Source organism: Phacochoerus africanus, chromosome X (genome assembly GCF_016906955.1).
Source record: "Phacochoerus africanus isolate WHEZ1 chromosome X, ROS_Pafr_v1, whole genome shotgun sequence".
Classification (NCBI taxonomy): domain Eukaryota; kingdom Metazoa; phylum Chordata; class Mammalia; order Artiodactyla; family Suidae; genus Phacochoerus; species Phacochoerus africanus.
This window is the reverse complement of record NC_062560.1, coordinates 35776670-35797617: the sequence shown is the minus strand read 5'-3', so window position 1 is coordinate 35797617 and position 20948 is coordinate 35776670. Positions and strand designations below refer to the sequence as shown.

The following is a 20948-nucleotide window of genomic DNA, read 5'->3' as shown; positions in this document are numbered from 1 at the left end:
GGACCCTCCATGTGCCGCGGGAGCGGCCCTAGAAAAGGCAAAAAGACCAAAAAAAAAAAAAGGAAGAAATGAAAGAAGTAAAATCTGATGACTAAAATGGGATTAGGTGAAATAAAGATATATAATATTTGGAGGGTGTGTGTATGTGTGTGTGAAAGAGAAGATACATAATTGTGTTAATGAAACAAAATACACAGGGTTGTAAGATTTGCCAAAACGTTCCGTTCTCTAGGCATGAGGCAGTGTCCCCCATTGCTGAGTCTTTCGGTCTCTCATCAAATTTTTCCACGGCCACCTTCAGGGATTGTAATCGTTCCTGTCACATACCATACATAATATTAAAGTCATACTAGCGGTGGTGAAAATATTCTCACAGCCTCCCAGAGGCAACACACTTCAGCACTATTCACAAAAGAACGTTGATACACTGAAGGGAACGAGCTGGTTAATTCAATAAGAAGCGACAGGCGACGCTTTTCAACAGCAACCCTCAAGGGTCACTTTCCTCCTTCTTGGGAAATAAGATCGATGAGGACCTTCCCTTTAATTCGCCTCTCAGGAAAATGAACACTTTCAACACGTCTAAGTGCTAAACGAGCGTACCCTGGTTTCTCATTTACGGAGATGTCAGTTCCTAAAGACACAAACACAGTCTTTTCTTGGAGCTGACACATGAAAACGCTGGCCTCTTCACAAGGGTCAGCACAACGGCACCACAGTTGCCCTACCGGACCTTAAAAGTGTGGGCGAGCAGGAAGGAGGCCAGTTTTTCTGAAGTTCCTAGACGTGCACCTGGTATGGTGAGCCAGAGGATCACTTCGGAGGGCTCTAGGTTTAGGTGTTAGGTCTTAGCGGTGAACGGTGGAAGGGTCAGCAGACAGGAACAGCGGCTAAGCTAACTTCTAGGTGTATTTTGGTTACTGCTCTACCCCCAGGTTCTAGTCTAGACTTCTGAACAAATGCACTTGGGAAGGGACACCCTGGGTCCGAATCCTCATTCTTCCCCTTCCTAACTGTGAGACTTTGGATCAATCACGTAAATGACCTTGAAGTGTTGCTGGACGAAGAGAAAGGCGCGCGTTCTATGAGGCCCTGTCTATTGAATGCTTATGACCTTCAGCCTAGAGGAGTCAGACGAAATGAATCTGAAACCCAATGGTGAAGACCAGGTACACACACCATCATCTCAAAAGGAGGCTGCTTTGTAGAAGGCATTTTGTCTTAAGGCTTTCCGAGAGGTCCATTCATGAAAGAACTTCCAGAACCCAACTCTGGGAGTCACCTGAAAGCTGCTATTTATGTGGTTCTGCCCCAACCTGAGCGTGTTCAAAGATGAACAATGGAGGCCAATTGTCCGAGCATGTGAAGATGAAACAAGGAGCTCAAAGGGTACGTGCTTTTCAGAAGCATTTTGTCCTAGTCGGTTCTGATGAGTGCACATGTAAACAGAGTCACAACGTATACAAAGACGCTTCCTACCTTTCTTTAGCCACAGGTTCTTTGAGAATCTTAATGAATGCTAGAGATCCTGCTGCCAGAAAAAAGCACGCACACGCACACACACAAACACACACACACACAAACACTCGCCATTTGTAGGCAACAGGGTATTCCCCAATTCCTCCCCAAGTTCATCTATGAATTGAGAAGTCGGGAACTTCTGAACTAGATAAGGGCTTAGGTTTACATGGAGATAGATGCAGAACGAATATATATATATCTCTCTCCCCATGTAAACTTAAGCACTGATTTTATACGTATATATTCTACATCTATCAAATATATCCAAATACTTAATGACTATTTAAATAACTGTTAAATTCATACAGTATGCAATTTCCTCTTCACTCTGATATGTGAAATGGCCGGTGACCCAATTCTAGGAAACGGGTAAACTCGTCTTCTGAGTATTGAAGTGACAGATGTTCCCACCGTATTCTGCAAATCACTATGTACTCGAAGCAGTTTTACAACTTCTGTGTGTTTACAGCAGGGCTGAATTTAATATGGCAACCTGGCTCAGCGAGTATTACAGACAAATTCTAGTGGAGCCTGTGTCTTAGAAGGTAAGGGATCAGCCAGGGAGTTCACGGATCTCTTAATCTCAGAGAATAAAACTGAGCGAGGTTCTTTTTTTCACCATCACGGGTCCTTTTCTAGGCCAGCATGTGCCTGTTCTAGGGGACAGTGTTCCATCAAAGGCAGAAACGACCCACCTTCATAGTAGTTACCCTGATCTTTGAGACGAGTGATTTTTACCACAAGTATATTGTACAGTTCAGCTAATAGCCTCGCAGGGATTACATAGGCATTTTAAAAATTACTAACAATCGACAATACACAGCTGAAGCTTCAGATTGAGAAAAAAGTCGACAGCAACACTTGCTGCAGTATTTGTTAGCCTAGGAATTTTACGATTCTAATTGAGGTTTCAGAAAGAAAAAGGAACCAGGAGAAGAGATGCTCTAATGCCTAAGGAAAGCTGGAAACTGAGGGTTTAAACTAAGTTATGAGATGCTTCCTTAACGTGCCCAGGGTAATGGTAAAAAATAGAGATTCATATGCAAATTTCTCCACTCATTAAAAATCACAAATTTCAATACGCAAAGGCAAAGGACAACCAAGCGTTTCCCTTTTTGTCCTTGGGCAACCTGACGCTTAGCCCTCCTAGCAGTTTTCAGCTGGGCAATTACTTTCGGTTTCTGATTGTCTTTGCTTCTGAATTTGGGGGTGCGGGGCACCCACAAATGGCCACATTCTCCCTCCAAGGGCAAAGGTATTTTGGGCCTTTCATTGCCAGAGCCCGCATTTCAACTGGGTTTTCCACGCCATAAGTGAAAGACAGGTGCTTTCTCTTTCCCTTTTCCCTCTGCTCTCTGGCCTCACACCTATCCCCTGAAACACTCCATCTCTATGAAACCTGGCATCATGTTGCCTTCACCTGCCTGCCCCTTTCCTTCCTTCCGACGGCAATGTTAAGGCTCCTGGCTGTGATACCATTGAATGTGGCTTATGTGCAAACTGCCTTGGGTAGTAGGCTCAGGAAATCTCAGGGACCTTCTGCGGAGCCACGGGAGGGGTGGGGGGGGGAACACGGAGCCTTCTAAACAAAGACGCTGAAGAGCGGGAACTCAGCCTGGTTGGGCTGCAGCAGATCGATCAGGAAGCACACGGTCCCGGAGAAGCCTTCGTACAAGCTGTATATGCTTTCAAGGACCCGGGAACCGGCCTTGAATTCCTCGGTAAATAAAAATTCAGCAAACCTAAGAGAAGAAGAAGAAAATACAGTTTTAACATGAGCGGTTCCATATTATTGGCCTTGGGTGGCTTCTTCTCCTCTCAGGTTCAAGTGTTCGCATCATTCCTTTTCCAGAATCTCTAACATTTCAGGAAAGCCTTTTTCTTTGTTAAAAAAGGGAGAAGCAAGTTCTTACGTCATTGTGCCTGTCTCACGACAAATCACGTGAGCAAGCAAATTCAACTAGTTTCAGCATTTGCAAAGCAAAGCCATTTCTGAGGATTTCATTCCTTGTGCCATTCGATAATTAAAGGTAAAAAAATAAATCCAGAAATAGCCATACTTGTATTTGTCTCGAAGAGAAGCGAGCCGATATACATGCCTGTTCCTTTAAAAGAATAAATATGCTGTGTTTCTATGTGACAGAGAGCAGAGACTGTGAAAATAAATGGGCAAGCGTTTATACAATCTGTGCTCTGGGCAAACAAAAGGATAAGATGAATGGGAAAAGGCAAGCAACATTTTATAATCATGACATCAAATGGCAAACTCAGCTACAAAAGAGAGTATTTTCAGGATGTCTGCCTTAAAAATAAATCACCGCCATCTGAATTCTCTATGAAAGATCTTTTTTTCTTTTACCTGTATTTGCCTCAAATGCTATTCAAATTATTTACAATGGGTAACACTTTTAGTAGGTTACAGCTTTTAAAGTGCTGTCAACCGAGTCGTCTCTTTACTGACTTGCGCTACTCGTCCCCATCAACAACAAACAACAAAAACAATCACCAATTCAGAGGCTAGAGCTCACAGGTTGAAAAGGCCTGACAGCTGGTTCTGCCATAAATTTGGATTACTGCTACTACATAGGCGGTGCTATGAAGAGTAATTACGTATTTGATCTTTTCAGGGCTCTTGGAATTATTACCAACTTAAATCAGCAGGAAACATATTGCCATTCTGTTTGGGACAGTTTTTTATCAGCTGTTCTCCTGAATACGCAACCATTTTTAAATGGAAATTAAAAATGTAAGCAGGAGACTAATGACGCATCTTAAGCGTTCATTCGAAATTTGTCATTACACACTGAAACTTCGTGGTATAGCCTCAAGGAGTCAACCTTTTTAGTGCTATGGATCATTTGGCAGTCTGGATTCCTCAGGAAAAATACATACAAATACATAATACATAAAGTAAAACACACAGGCTTCCCAAGGAAATTAATTCTATTAAAGCATGGGTAGCAACCTTTTTACACTAAATTTGCGATATAATGATACATGGATCCTTTATTAACACATTAAATAACAAGATCTAGTAGTGCGTCTGATAACCCGCCGACATTTCTAATTAGTGATGGGAGTCAAACATTTCACCTGCAACAAGAGTAATACGACATGAGAAAAGCTATGACTTCTACTGGTGACAGAGTCACAGCTACTGCTAATTCAGAATCGGAAGAAATGGTACATTTCAGCTTGAAATGTAATGCTTTTCTCAAGTAGGTTCACAAACCCTAGATGAAGAAGCCCTGGTACAGTAAAAAGAGGAAGGGCTTTGGGGTTGCTATACCCGGCCCTGATAATTTCATGTTAGATGACCTTTGGAAAATTTCTTAACCTGACTTTAAAATGAAGTTGCAGAATTGCATAAGATTATCTGTAAAGATCCAAAGATTAAAGATCCATAAAGATACCATATGGTAGGCTCTGAGCAAATAGCAAGCATTTGATACATGGTAAATATAATTTTGTCACACAGATGCAGTACAGCAGAATATTTGTCAAAGAGACAACCGTTTCCCCACACTTTCAGAGAAATCCGCAGTTAACTCTGCTCCCTCTTCTGATCTTTTTTTCCTCCCAGGGCTTGATTTGTTTGTTATACTATTGAAATGATGATCTGTATAATATTTAGTACCTTACATTTGATTTACTTAAAAATAAATATGATAAACATTATTGTGCTTTTCAAAATAACCTCTAAATGACATATAGCAATTTACAAGAGTACTAGCAATGTGTGAGGGCAACAGTTTCATTGTATTGTGACCTATGGAGTGTGTTATCACATTAAAGTGAAAATAATTGCTTCCAAAATCTAGCCAGTAGGGCAAAATCAAAAGCAGCAAATTTGTTTTTCTAAAAAACTCTGTCAAACAGAAGTCAGAATGGCAATTATGGAACTAAAAAGAATTATAGACACCGAGAACATTACATATCAAAACCTATTAATTACGACCCACTCTGAACTCAGAGGAAAATTCATTGATCTGAGTTGTTATGATTATTAAGATGAAAGGTATTTTAATTAAGCACTTCTAAAAACTGTAGAAAAGAACAAAATAAGGGAAAGGAACACCGTGAAATCAAAAATAAAGGCAGAAAATCATAAATTAGGAAGCAAAAGAGGAAAACAAAAGAATAAACAACAACAACAACAACAACAACGGAGTTCCCGTTGTGGCTCAGTGGTTAACGAACCCAACTAGGAACCGTGAGGTTGTGGGTTCGATCCCTGGCCTCGCTCAGTGGGTGAAGGATCTGGTGTTGCCATGAGCTGTGGCATAGGTTGCAGATGCAGCTCGGATCTGGTGTTGCTGTGGCTGTGGTGTAGGCCAGTGGCTACGGCTCCAATTCGACCCCTAGCCTGGGAACCTCCATATGCTGTGAGTGCGGCCCTAAAAAGATAAAAGACAACCCCCCTTCCCCCGAAAGCCAGCTCCTCAAAAGGAGAGACTACATAGACAAGATGCTGGTGTGTCTGGCCAAAAAGGAAAAGCATTAGGAATGTGAAAGGAGGGCGTGTAATTGCAGACATGGGAAATTTCAAATATTATGGAACTATTCTGTTACATCTTTACATCAAACATTCGAAAATCCCTATGAACTAGATGCTTTCAGATGAATTACATTAACTACCAAAATTAATCCAAAAAGAGATAGAAAACTGGAATGAAATAATCATAGAAGGAACTGAAAAGGTTGTCAAATATTGTTCTGGAACCATAAATTCCATCTCTATGTTAAAAGAGCAATAGACAAGGACCAAGTAATTCCAGGAAGGTACATATTGTTTGACTTTACTGTTCTAGGAACTGTCAAAATTAGGGAAGTCTCCCTAATCTGGGCCACCCCATATTTAACTCTGAGTTATGATGAAACGGAAATTTCAGCACAGTAAACAATTTAGTGCAATGCCCAAACAATGTTCAGATGTTACCCGAACATTTGCTGTCTTTACCTATAAGTGAGAAATTAGTCTGAAGGGCCCGGTAATCCCAGACCTTATAACTAAGACTCTGCAAACTAGGACTGGTCTGCCAGAAAAATAGAGAGGTTGCTCTGATTCTTTTTAATAGGCTTTCTAGAGCATGACAACCTCTGATAAAATTTATCCCAAAGGTGATATCCCATAAGCCTAAATAAGATCCAAAATGACTTTCTTTTCTATATTTGGGAAATAAAGTGTCAGGCTGCAACCTAAATAGATTAGGGAACCATGAATCAAAGTATGTTTTCAGAATCCCTAAACAATACAGCAACAAATATGGGACTCAGTATTCTTCCTTCAGTGCATGCATGCAATGATCATAAAGGGTATTTTACAGTTTTTTTTTTTTTAAAGATTGAAGATTAGATACATTGGCTTGGGAAGGCCTCTCTGAGAAAGTGACTTTTTTTTTCCTAAATGACCTGACCTACAGCATATGGAAGTTCTTGGGCCAGGGACAGAATCCAAGCTGCAGCTGCGACCTATGCTGCAGCTGTGGCAACGCTGGATCCTTTAACTCACTGTGCTAGTTGGGGATCGAACCTGTACCTCTGAGCTGCTGCAGTCAGATTCTTGACTGTGCCACAACTCTTGAGAAAATGACATTTGAGTGATGGGCGGAATGAATGAAGTGAGAGAGTTGGGAGAAAGTGAACATCATTGGCCTTGAGGTAGATCGTACCCAGCACCTTTAACACAATCACAAAGAAGCCATTGTGGTGCAAAGAACCAGGAGGAAGACAAGTAGGGCAAGATGTCAGACGGGGAATGGGAGGCAAGAGCCTGTTGTGTCTTTTGTTTGGAGAACAGGCTTTGGCTTTTACCCTGAGTCATATAGGAAGTCATCAGATTATTCTGGGCAGAGGAGTGCCATAATCTGACATGATACATATTATAAGAAGCAGATTTAAAAGATCACGGTGAATCATAGAAGCACTCCTCAATAAAATCACCATAAAGGCGAGGATGACTACTGGCTCCCTTATTACGGAACATTGTTATGGGGATTCTGACCCATGCAATAAGGAAACAAGCGAAAACAAGAGTATATAGTTGAGAAAGGAAGTAACGAAATTATAATTCTATATGAGAGAAGTGTGTCTAGATTTTGCTAAACTGCAACAATATGTATGTTTTTAAAAGCCTTCCTAGATGCCAGTGATAAATGACCTGAAACTGTATGGAGGAAAAGATTCCACTAACGAACCTGGAAATGTAAAATACATAGGGAAAAAATTAACAAGGAACATACAAGTCCTTCTTCACAAGATCAAAATTTACCTGACGACATTTCTAAAAACTTGAAGTTCCTGTCCTGGCGCAGTGGAAACAAATCCAACTAGGAATCATGAGGTTGTGGGTTCGATCCCTGGCCTTGCTCAGTGGGTTGAGGATCTGGCGTTGCCATGAGCTGTGGTGTAGGTCGCAGATGCAGCTCGGATCCCGCGTTGCTGTGGCTGTGGCGTAGGCCGGCAGCTATAGCTCTGATTAGACCCCTAACCTGAGGAACCTCCATATGCTATGGGTGTGTCCTTAAAAAGACAACAAAAATAAAAAATAAAAAATAAATAAAAACTTAAATAAACGGAAAACACACACATGCTTGGATGGAAAAACTTAATATCCTAAAAATGTTAATTGTCACTAAGTGACATATAAATTCATGGAAATTCCAGTCAAATGGCTATAGAATTTGTTTTTCTGGCCATGCCCGTGGCATGCAAAAGTTCCTGGGCCAGGGATCGAACCTGCACAACAGCAGCGACAATGCCAAATCCTTAACCAATAGGTCACCGGGGAACTCCTCCATAGAATTCTTTTTTAATTTTTGAAAAATTGCTTCTAAAATACAACTGGAAGAATAAATGAAAGAGACCAGCTAAGAAAAATTAGAAATAAATGAACGATGAGATATAGACAGACCAGAAACAAACCCATACATTTATATAAATTCAGTTTGTGATAAAATTGGAATTTCAAATCGTTGGGGGTAAATGGTCAACAGACGTTATGGTAAAGTTTTATTTTTTCGTTAAAAAGCACAGAGATAGGAGTTCCTGTTGTGGCACAGTGGAAACAAATCCGATTAATATCTATGAGGATGCAGGTTCCATCCCTGGCCTCGCTCAGTGGGTTAAGGATCCAGCGGTGCTGTGAGCTGTGGTGACGGCTACAGACGTGGCTCAGATCCCGCATTGCTGTGGCTATGGCACAGGCTGGCAGCTACAGCTCCGATTTGACCCCTAGCCTGGGAACCTCCATATGCCACCAGTGTGGGCTTAAAAAGACAAAAAACTAAATAAAATAAATAAATACATAAATAAAAGTTAAGATAACTTTTACAGGGGCGGGAGCATTGGGCAAAAGGGGATATATTTATTTTAAAACTTAAAAAATCATAAAGTACTAAAAAACAAGGTAAGTTAATATTTTTATAATCTCAGAGTAGGAAAGGTCTTCGAAAGTATAACACAAAAATCTGTAAATCTTGGAAGTTTGCCAACTTCGACAAGACAAATACTTAACATTTTGGTCTGGCAAGAGACCATGAACTAAGTTGAAAGAGAAATGGCAAAGTAGGAAAATATTTACAGTATATATTGCCAAACACTACAGTCCTCAAAATGAGCATCACAATAGGAATAAATGGGCGAAAGATAAAGATAGTTTAGAAATCCCTCTGGTTTTTGTTTTTTGGTTTTTTTTTTGTCTTTTTGCCTTTTTCTAGGGCCGCACCTGCGGCATATGGAGGTTCCCAGGCTAGGGGTCTAATTGGACCTGTGGCTGCCAAGCCTACACCAGAGCCACAGCAACTCGGGATCCGAGCTGCACCTGCAACCTACACCACAGCTCGCGGCAACGCCGGATCCTTAACCCATTGAGCGAGGCCAGGGAGCGAACCCGCAACCTCATGGTTCCTAGTCGGATTCGTTAACCACTGAGCCACAACGGGAACTCCACTTCTGGATTTAAAGACTTCAATTTATCAGTGCAGAGAAAGCTATGTGTTGGATATGTGGAAAAATTCTCTTTGTATTAGTAAAGACCACACATGTACCAAGTGTCCATCACTTAAAGGCTGGTTAAGCACAACCATAGTAAATAACTATATAGTCATTAAAACAATGAACTAGATCTACACAAACTGAAACGATGTCCCTTAACAATTATTCATTAAAAATTAAAAGCTGTGAACAGTATGTACTGTTATAGATATGCAATCGGAGGATCTTATTAATATATACATACAATACATATATACACACATAGATATATGAACATACATTTATGCAAAGAGAAATGTCTGGAATGATATAACGCAAATTTTTAGTAATAATAAAAACGAACCCTTCTGTTACAGTTACTGTGTGCCAGGCACTCTTCTAAATGATAAATGAGAACGCTATGCTAAGTGAAATAAGCCAGTCACAAAAAGACAAATACTCCATGATAACCCTTACATGAGGAATCTACAACGGTCAGACTCAGAGAAGCAGAGAACAGAAAGGGGGGCAGGGGATGGGGAGTCTTTGCTGGTGGGTGTAAAGTTTCTGCTATGCGAGGTGAATACGTTCTCCAGATCTGCTGTACAACACTGTGCCTAGAGCTAACAATATGTTACTGTACACTTTAAAATATGGTCAAAGATCTCCTATTATGTTCTTACCACGATTAAAAAAAAAATCACAAGTATACATACCCTTTGGCCCAGCAAATTCCACGTCTAGGGATTTCCTTTCAGACATACCCGTCCGTGTGCAGAATGATATATGTACAAGGTTATTCACCACAGCACCCCTGGTGATGCAAAATATTGGAAAGAATCCAAATGGCCCTCCATATGGGGCTGGTTCAAGAAATTATGGCTCATTCATAAGACGTAATACTGTGCAGTAAGAAAAATGACTGTTACAGAGGTCCCACTGTGGCACAGTGGGTTAAGAATCCGACTGCAGCGGCTCAGGGGATTCCCCAGCCCAGAGCAGTGGGTTAAAGGATCCAGCATTGCTGCAGTTGTGGCGTAGCTTGCAGCCGTGGCTCAGATTCCCACCCGTGGCTGGGAACATCCATATGCCACGGGTGTGGCCATAAAAAAAAAGGGTTAAAAAAATGAATATTAGGCAATAATAAAAACGTTTTCATTTTAGTGCACGGATTTAGGGTGATCCCTAAGATAGCAAAGTGCTACCATTTGTATAAAAAGAGGGGCAAAGTTATCTTCATATATATATATATATATGAAGATAACTAAGAAACTGGTCACACTGGTTGTCTCCTGGGAGGTGAACTATATTGCTACACTGTACCATGGATATATTTATTTTGACACTTTTTAAACTTTGTGAGTCTATTACCTATTCAGAACATTAATCAGATTAACATTTGGGGAAAAAAACAACAACATATAAAGAAGGGCTGACCTTTGGGCTCGGTAGATGTATTTAGAGTTTCCTGTGAGCCGGTACAGCAGCAGGAAGACGTAGGCACTGCCAGCTACCCCATGGCAAATCCCTGGCCCCTTCTTTAGCAGGCCCTTCTGCCACGTGAGTTCCCCACACCGGATACATGTGTCCAGGTACTGCGGTTTCTTGGAAACCAGATAAGCTTTGGCAAACAGGTAGGCAATTCCTGTGAAAACATCACAGATATTACAGGTGATTTTCAGGTCTTCATACCACAGAACAGAACACCTTCTCAAACTGGAAAAGGCTCACAAATCACCAGTTTATTGATCAAAGATCCTTTCTAAGCTAATGGGTCTGAGGGAGGGCCAGAAATACTGCGTGTCTAACAACTGCCCTTCCGGGGACCACATTCTGAGTAGCAAGGCTATAGAACCTTCTCCAAGGGAGTCTTATGTTACCCGTGAGACTTAGTTTCAGTTGTTTGAACTGTATCGTGATATGGGCCCTGAGACAAAGAGCCCTAAGGAAATAGCTTGCTGAGATCCACAATTCACAAATTGGTTCATATTTAATGGTACAGACCGTGTTAGACATTATGCATATCTGGCTATTTGGAATGGCTGAATGTTTATCCAGTTGGCCCATTCCCCCACAGATGTGCAGAATTTGCACCGTCGAAGTGCTTATAACGCTACACCTTTTCTTAGGAGCTAAACCGGGAGTCCTTCCAGAAACAACGATCCCAAACCACCCGCGTCAGGACTCCTGCTTCAGCTGTCAAGGGAGTCCTTCCCACCTCGACTGTTCCAAGGAAAGAACAGTTCCTTCAAAACCCCGCAACAGAGGGCAGTCGCAATTACACAGGCAGGAACCAAAACAAGAGAAGTGACAGCTACTAATAGAAACGATGTCCCCAAGCTCCAGGTGCTCCTGTTCCGAAAGGAGGTTAGCAACACCCGGTCCGTCTCGCTCCTCGCATGGCCTACGCTTCTCCGACCGAAAGTGGGCGAGACTGGGATGGAGGAGATATTCGGACTAGCTCATTCAGGAGGGTTAGCTCTGCTTTTGCCTTTGCCTAGGCTGTTTTACGGCTCTGCAGAGACAGAAATTACCGGGTAGAAAAGTGACAGTAATGTCAATAACCCCTGTCTCTGGACACTCACACGCTGTCTGGCAGACGCTGGATTGACTTCCCTCAGCCTTCCTGGAAGGAGCTAGTTTTGCATCTATTAAGCAAGTCATGTTAGTTTTTTCTTTTTTTTTTTTTTCCTTAGGGCCGCACCCGTGGCACATGGAGGTTCCCAGGCTAGGGGTTGAATCGGAGCTGTAGCTGCCGGCCTGCACCAGAGCCACAGCAATGCCAGATCCAAGCCTCATCTGCGACCTACCCCACAGTTCACGGCAACGCCCGATCCTTAATCCACTGAGCGAGGCCAGAGATCGAACCCACAACCTCATGGTTCCTAGTCGGATTCGTTAACCACTGCGCCACGATGGGAACTCCCATGTCAGTGTTCTTCATGGTCTATAAATATGTCTGCTCTTTGGATTTTCCTTTGAACCAGTTGTGATACATTTCTGGTTCCCTCATTCATTTATGAGCTAAATGAAATAGCTGACATAGGTTTGCTTTGGATTTGTATGAGAGTCATGATTTGATTCTCTTTTAAAATTTATCCTTTAACTCCCCCCCCCCCATGAACACATAACAACGGGCTCTCCTCAGCTGGTACCACTGACCTGGACACTATGGTACTGCCCTCCTGTAGTTTTAGGAACAAAGTTTGTCCCGCAAACTAATGAATGATTTTAAAAGGACTGGACTTATTTAATTATACATTTGTTCATTCATTGTATCCATTTACTTGAATGCATTCGCTAATGATCTACTATATGCAAAGCACTAGGCAGGACCAGCTTCACAGGCATATGAACTGTGTGGTCTCACAAGGGTCTATAGAAGGCTCCCACGGTGGATTTGAACGCTTTGCTCCTTCCCTCTTGAAATTTTTTTTTTCCCTTTTTTTAGGGCTGCACCCATGGCATATGGAAGTTCCCAGGTTAGAGGCCGAATTGGAACTACAGGTGCCGGCCTAGGTCACAGCCACAGCAACACCAGACCTAAGCTGCATCTGCAACCTATACCACAGCTCACAGCAAAGCCGGATCCCTGACCCAAACTGAGCGAGGCCAGGGATTGAACCTGAATCCTCATGGATACTAGTCGGATTCGTTTCCGCTGAGGCATGATGGGAACTCCCTCTTGAAATTCTCAATCATTTTTTAACGAGGGGTCTGCATTTTTCATTTGTACGAGGTCCCCCAAATTATGTAGCCAGTTCTGGCTCTGGGTGAAATAAGACAAATGCTAAACACGCTTCCTGCCCTTCAGGAAGGCACTGTCTAGAAAGGGAGAGCAAACTATGTCCATGTGACCGACACACAATAGGACATGTAGTTCGTGATGCTGTGGGGGCATAAAACGAAGGGTACTGTCAATAATACCAGAGGAATCAGAAAAGTGGAAGATCCCTGAGGGAGATCCATGAGGGGGAGCCTTGGGCGAAAGAGGGCTTTCTTCAGGACTGTGTAGGATGCCTAGGAAACTCAGGCCCAAGGAGAGATGGAGAGGGAATTCCAGAAATCAAAATCAGCAGGGCAAAGATTCTAAGCCATGACAATCAAGCCTTGTGAAGACCAGTGGGGCAGGGTTCTAACCAACAGGACGATGGGCTGGATGGGTTCACATTTCGGATGGCTTGGATAGTTTTACAAGGGCAGTTGGGCAGCTTGGACTGTATTCGTGGACAGCAGGGAACCAGTGGGAGTGTTTTATTGTGAATTGTTATTCATTTATTTATTCGGGGGGGGGGGTTGGCCATGCCTGAGGCATACAGATATTCTCAGGCCGGGGATCGAACCTGTGCCGTAGCAGTGACCAGAGCCACAGGAGTGACAACACTGGATCCTTAACCCATGGAGCCACCAGGGAACTCCTGGTTTTCATTTTAATGATGCAGTTAGTATCATAGGCAATATGTCCCACTGTGGGGTCAACCAAGACCTAAAGAAGAGCAATGGGGTAGCCATTAGCTGATCCTGTTGGCAGAAGGCTGGTAAAGAAGCAGATGAAAGAGATAGCTCACAGGATTAGTGGCTGTTTAGATTTTCACTGAGCACCTATGATATGCTAGAACATAATACATGCTAAGGTTTTAAAAGGTTCCTGACTTCACAGCATGTACAATCTAACCTGGGGCATTCATTAGGTTACGTGAGGGGAAAGAGAGAGTTTTTGGAAGCACACAGGAAGGTTCCAACCCACGCCTGGAAGTAGGAAAGGCCTACGAGGGGAGTGACACCATCCAACCTGGGTACCGACAAGGAGGAGGAGGAAGGGGCCAGGTGAACCCGAAGTGTGGGATGTTCCACTGGATCCCTTTGACTTTACGGGCAGGCGCCCCACTTCCCAGGTGCTGTGAGTTGGATGCTCACAAAGTTCACAGCTGCCCTCTTCTTGGGAGCTTTGCCCTCAGCCAAAGGGGAGGCTCAGCACCCGCCCCCCCCACCCCCCAGCAGATTTCAGCCAACGACTGACTAACACAGACATACAAAGGGTCAGAGCCCTCTGCCTCAAGACAGACCAACTCGGTGGTGTCAGCTGTGCTTCTTAGCCTCCCTCCCCGTCCCTTCACCTCCGGAATCTGGGTGAGATGAGCCTCCAGGAGAGACAGAGAGCCCTTTGCAACCCAGCTCCTACGCTGTCCAAGTGCCACTTCTCCCCCATTCCCTACATGAAGCTTCCTGCTTCAGTAAAACCAAACCACCCTGTGCTGCGCCCTCCGTCCCCATGTGGTTCCGTGCCTCTGACTTGCCTTGGAACAAACCTGCCACCCTTCTTCGTCTGGCCAACAACTTAGAAGGCATCACCTCCTCCAGGGGGCCTTCCCGGAACCCGGAGGAGGACCAGAAATCCCTCCTCTGACCTCCCATGATTCCTTATACAAACCTTAGCACTTAAACAGTATCGTATTAAAATGATCCATTTTGGGATATAAATAATGTTTAACTGAAGCATATTTGATTTACGATATTATATTCAAGGGTATGGCCTAGTGATTTAGGATTTGTACAGACTCAACTCCATGCAACATTATTATAAGATAATGACTATAATTTCCTGTGCTGTACAATATATCCTTATGGTCTATCCACCTTACACATAGTAGTTTGCATCTCTTAACCCCATGCCCCTCGGTTGTCCCTTCTCCCTTCCGTCTCCCTACTGGCAACCACTAGTTTGTTCTCTAAATCTGTGAGTCTGTTAAGATTACCTGTTACCATGTCTGCTGCACCTTGCACAGTGCCAACTACCCAAGGGAGGTACCGTCTTGTTCATTTTTTCTCCCCTATCTGTGGCACAGCATGTGACACATGGCGAGGCCTCCACAAATGTCTGCTGACTCTCTATGTCCCATTTCTCACTCTGGCACAGGCTGATGCTGAGGCAGAGATGAGAGACGTGGAAGGAAGACGGGCTGATACGGTCCAACTGCTAAATGAGGCCATTAGCCTCAGGCGGCTCAATAGGTATTGATCCTCTGGTTCCGGCCAGAGGGAAAGTGCCTCTTCCTGCAGCCCGGGTGGGTCACAGAAGGATACACGGAAGGGACCCTGAAAAACTCCTAAACCTATGGTCTCCTCGCCCGACCTAATGAAATCCACAGCAAGGCAGCTTAATCGAAAAGGAAAGAACGCTGGATTTCTTTGCTTTTTGATAGGAATGGTGTCATTTCGTCATGGAAACACTGATTCTTGTGCACTGATAGGAAACGCCGAGGCAGCAACGATATATGCCTTTGCCAAAAACAACTGGGAAAAGGAATGATTCCTTAAACATGGTTCGGGAGGCTAAATCTTTGAAAACATGCCACGCAGCTGAGCCTCGTGACAGCCCGACCCGGCACGTGTATGGTTTCTCAGCACCCGGACAATCTGCACGCAGGTCCATTCTGGGATCTGTGATTTCACCGAAGCACGCACTCTAGGGGGTGTGCTACAAGCCTTAGTGACCCAGGACACCTGCGCTGCGTGAGCCCTTGCTGTTCTCTATTCAAAATCACCTACCCAGGAGCCCTCGGGAAATGATTTTAAAAAAACAAAACAAAACAAAAACACAGCCGCACCTGTGTTTCACACCGAGTAAAGGAAATGTACTGTCAGTGTGACCGCAGTAATGATGTAACATAAGGCGACCTAGAGTTTATTTTAGCCACCGCACTTGTTTGAATGATTTTGTAAATGACTTTCATCCGGTATTTCAGAATCATTAAGGCTAGGGACGGATCAGGTGACTCTGCCTGCTCCACCTCCTTGCATCTAGTGAGGAAAACGCCAGGCCGCACTGGGTATTTATACATGCGGGTGTCTGCAAATCTTTTGGAACACATCCCTTAGGAAGGGCAAGGGCCCCCAGGTTAAAAGGGGTCTGTGGCGATAAAACGACGGAGGTTCACTGCTCCATCTCAGTGTCTCACTTCACAGGTGAAGAAACAAAGGCACACGACAACAGTGGCTTTCTCAAGGTCACTTAGCTGGTTAGTGTTGGAACTACAATTAGAACCCAGAGTTATTCGAGTCCAGAAGCATGTCCACACTGTATAAGTGGTAACGAAGCCTGTCACCTGGAGAGGTGGGCTGAAGGAAAGTCAATAGGAAACAATTACAGAGGGAGGAAAGGCATCATTGATGAAGTTCCACATTGTGGATTATCTCTGGCAGGTTTTTAATCATGGAATCGGTCTGCTTTCCCAAACCATCTGCACTGTTCATAAATCTACTCTCAAAACAAAACAAAAAACCAAAAAACAAGAGCCATTTTCCTTAAACCAGGGAAAATTATTTTTCTAGGTCAACTCCCATTTTAGAATTTGGGGAGAGCTGCCTGTTGCCAACTTCAGAGGAATCTTGATGGTCTTCGACCTGCACTTATCAGATTTATAATCACTCTCGATGCTATTTTTAGCCTTTCTCTTAAAAGGAAGACCAATACCCTTGAGATGGAAGTGCAGGTTGGCAGACATAATGGGCTCCATTTGGTTCTGCATCCATTTGTGAATTGGTTTATTTTTGGTAGGCCAGTGAATACGTGAGTTGAATGATTTTGCTTTGCGCCATATGTTTCATCTTACCAAGATACCAAACACGCATGATATATGAGGATAAATAAAGCCCCCAAGGCGATGAATCCAACGCTGTGCTATTATGGTACCTGATTTACAAAGACAGATATAGGGATGTGATATACAAAAAGAATGGAAAAACTGCTCTTCAAGACACCCACAATAATTAACTGACCCAGCCATTCGTTTGAGTGGATTATCTTCCCATTCTTTACAGGGCTTTTACTGTACATTAAATCCTCTTAAAATGTTCTGTATTTAATTTGGGACATCTCCAAAATTCAAGGATCCTGGGGTGTTTGGAAGATATGCAAAGACCATCACTGAAAATGATTAAAGGGAGCGGGAAATGAGAGGGTGGAGCATAACATGAAGACAGAGCATTTCCAGAAGGTAAATAACTGTTGTTTTTCTTCAAAAAGTTCAAAGCAAGAAAAAAAAAAAAGGGCTGAAATTATTGCTGGCGGGAATTAGCCTGGATATAATGCACAATGTCTGGAGCTGGTACAAGTACACACAGGAGCCTTTGATGTCCTTTCTTAAGTAAAGGTAGCAGGCAGAGCAGAAATGGCCAGTGGACTAAGACTTATATTATGCATCACCTCAAACTGTACTAAGAAAAAAAATCAAATTACAGGTGGATTAAAGAACATTAATTAGGCACGGAGGGAAAAGGAAGTAATAAAAATCAGGTAACAAACCAAAGGGAGATCAAATATATTGTAGAGCTGTACTCACAGCATTGAAGCACAGCTTTGAAAATTAAACACACTCCTAATCAAAAATTCGCATGCTATTTTGGTATTTAAAGTCTCTCACTTGCCCCATCGACCAACGTCAATTGTTTGAGTTTAACTTCTTTTGAATTGCCCCTTCTCTAAGGCCTAATTAGAAATATAATGGGATTTTTTTTTTTAAGGAAAAGATGGGGTCTGATAAGCTTCTAGGCTCAATTCCAGAGAGTTCACTACAGATGGCTTCTCATTTCTTTAGACTTTTTATGAGCTAGTGATGGAAACCCTCATTTGAAGAAGAATTATACAACAGTCCAACTTCAACCTTGATGTGCATACGAATCACATAGGGGTCACGAGGCAGATTCCTTCAGTGGGGCGGGGTGGGGCCCGAGCGTCTGCATTTCTAACACGTTCCCAGGCTGCCCCTACCACTGGTCCAGGGACCACATTCGGAACTGCCAGCCTCCAGAGCTGCACTGTCCAATGCAGCTACCGAGCACCTGCAAAGTGGCTAGTCTGCACTGAGATGGGACGCAGGTGTAACACATACAAGGGGGTTCAGAGACTTAATATTGAAAACATGTGAAATCACTCAATTTTTAAATTGGATGCATGTTGAAATAATATTTGGGATAGATTGGGTTAGATCTGTTATGACAATTACCTTCCTCTGTTTCTTTCTATGTTTTGAAGAGGGCTACTAAAAATTTAATTTCCTATGTGGCTCATATATTTTATGGGACAGTGTCAATTTAATTTGTATCTAAATAGATGCAGATCTCATATATACATACATATATATATATATACATATATATATATATGGCTGCAGCAATGCTGGATCCTTTAACCCACTAAGCCAAGCAGGGATCGAACCTGTGCCTCTGCAGCAACCTGAGCCATTGCAGTCAGATGCTTAACACACTGTGGATATACATATTTTGTCATAACACAGGATCATTGTTAGGTATCCTTTACAGATGGAAACTTCGGGGGCTTCAAAAAGTTTCATCTTGACCTTATCTCCCCTGGTAATGGCATAAGGTGGGAAATACCGGCACTGCTCGGAAAGGGCACCTGTCTCTGGCTAAGGCCAATGAAAGGCAATGGCTTCAGATAATAATGTGAGTGAGACCTGGGGCTCCGTGGCACCAGTGTACCAGCTCGTTCTCCCTCTCGATGGCCTCGCCGAGCTCAGGCGGCCAGTTGCAGTTCTGTTCCTGCTCCATCAGGTAGTCCACACTCTGCCACACCAGCTCCTGATCTGAGGGCTTGAGGTGCTCATGGTAAGAAAGAAGCATCTGGAGAATGGACGACAGGCCATGAGCTGCTCCTGTATAGACAAGCAAAGCATCATAAATTCACACAATTGGAAGGAGAACCAGTTTAATTTAGTGAAAAGACAATCCCAATTAAAAAAAAAAAAAGAATGGCAATATTACCTGAAAGTACGCATAGTAATATGATAATTGAGTTGCCTAGGAACTAGGCTTCTGGGGAACATACCTCAGAGCAGGGGTCGGCAAACTACAGCCTGCAGGCCAAATCCTGCCCACTGCCTGTTTTGGTAAATAAAGTTTTATTGAAACACAAGCATGCTCGTTTGCTTGTGTATTGTCTAAGGACTGCTTTTGTGCTACAATGGCAGAGTTGTATTTGTGACAGGTGGCCCACAAAGCCTAAAATATGGACTACTTATCCTTTTAAATTAGAGAGTTGAGTGACTGACCGGTATTTTATTTTATTTATTTTTTTAATTCTTTCCCCAATACAATTTTTTTTTTCTACTGTACAGCATGGTGACCCAGTTACATATCTGATTGCCATTTTAGAGAAAATATATATATATATATATATATACATATATTTTTTAAACTTTGTGGGCAAAAAAAAATCATTAGCTTTTATGAACATGTTCCTAAAGTGCTTGAAAATAATTTTTTTTAGTATCCTACACATTCATTCATTAACATTTGAGAGTTAGCACCTGCCCTGTCCCAGATAACTGGTCGGGGTACTGAAGACAGATGAGTGAGCCAAATAGATTAAATGCCTTCTTCCCTAAAGCTAAACGCTGGTCAATGGCATTCATTTATATACACCTTCACATGTAGCGCTGTGTACTGAACACCCTCCAAGCTTTGTAGATACAGAGGTGACTATGGCTTGGTCCATACCTTGGAGGACCTCCCCATCCGGTCCAGTGAGAAAGCCAGGCTTGTTCATAAATAATTCGAACATGAGGTGAAAAACGCTCTATCAGAGATACATACTGGCAGGTAAAAGAAAACTCAGGAAGGCGAGCTCAAGAGGGCCTCAGGGCGGAGGGGCGCCCAAGGTTCCACACAGGTAGAATCATCTGAACAAAGTCTTGGAGAATTCCTAGGAGTTCTGGCAAGGGCTACTGCACTAGCAAAGGCCTTGCCTGCCTTTGGAGAAGGCGTTAGTTCCACAAAGTTAAAGACCAGCTTGGCCCCTGGAGGAGTCTTGGCTCCTTAATCTTTGTTCCTTTCTATGAGTAGAATGCTGATTGGTGGCTGGTGCTGGGGTCCAGACATTCTGAGGGCTTCCTTTTAAACTCGATTTCTGTAATTGTGAAGCCTGCTCCTTGTATTCGGAACTCTTGACTCCACGGAAATAGCCTTCTAGTTGTATCTAGTCAAAAATTCTACTCCTGAAATTTCCCCAGGAAACTTGTAGGTACCTTCCTTCTGCTGGATTTTAAATTATTAGAAAAAAAATTTTTAAAAAAATCTTTTGTCTTTTTAGGGCTGGGCCCGTGGCACATGGAGGTTCCCAGGCTAGGGGCCAAATCGGAGCTGTAGCTGCCAGCTTACACCACAGCCACAGCAACTCGGGATCTGAACCACGTCTGTGACCTACACCACAGCTCACGGCAACGCCGGATCCTTCACTCACGGAGCCAGGCCAGGGATAGAACCCACATCCTCATGGATACTAGTTGGTTTCGTTAACCACTGAGCCACGATGGGCACTCCGAAAAATGTTTTGCTTTCCAGAAAATATTTAGATGGGAGATAGAAATCTGGTTGATGCTATAGGTGTACGTAAATGGCTAGAACGTTCATTTCTCTAAGAAAAATGAGAAAAT

At 43.1% G+C, this 20948-nt stretch overlaps 1 protein-coding gene across 1 annotated transcript in view; it reads right to left on the bottom strand.

Annotated features, from left to right (window-relative positions):
* Positions 1-1979: 1979 nt before the first annotated feature.
* LANCL3 (LanC like family member 3) overlaps positions 1980-20948 on the bottom strand; it is a 108176-nt gene continuing 89207 nt past the window's right edge. Inside the window, exons 3-5 of the mRNA XM_047765753.1 lie at positions 18972-19169; positions 10933-11140; positions 1980-3263 (exon numbers count right to left, since the gene is read on the bottom strand). Of these exons, the coding sequence (XP_047621709.1) occupies positions 3104-3263; positions 10933-11140; positions 18972-19169 (566 nt within the window). The 3' untranslated portion in view covers positions 1980-3103. The remainder of the gene's footprint in view (positions 3264-10932; positions 11141-18971; positions 19170-20948) is intronic.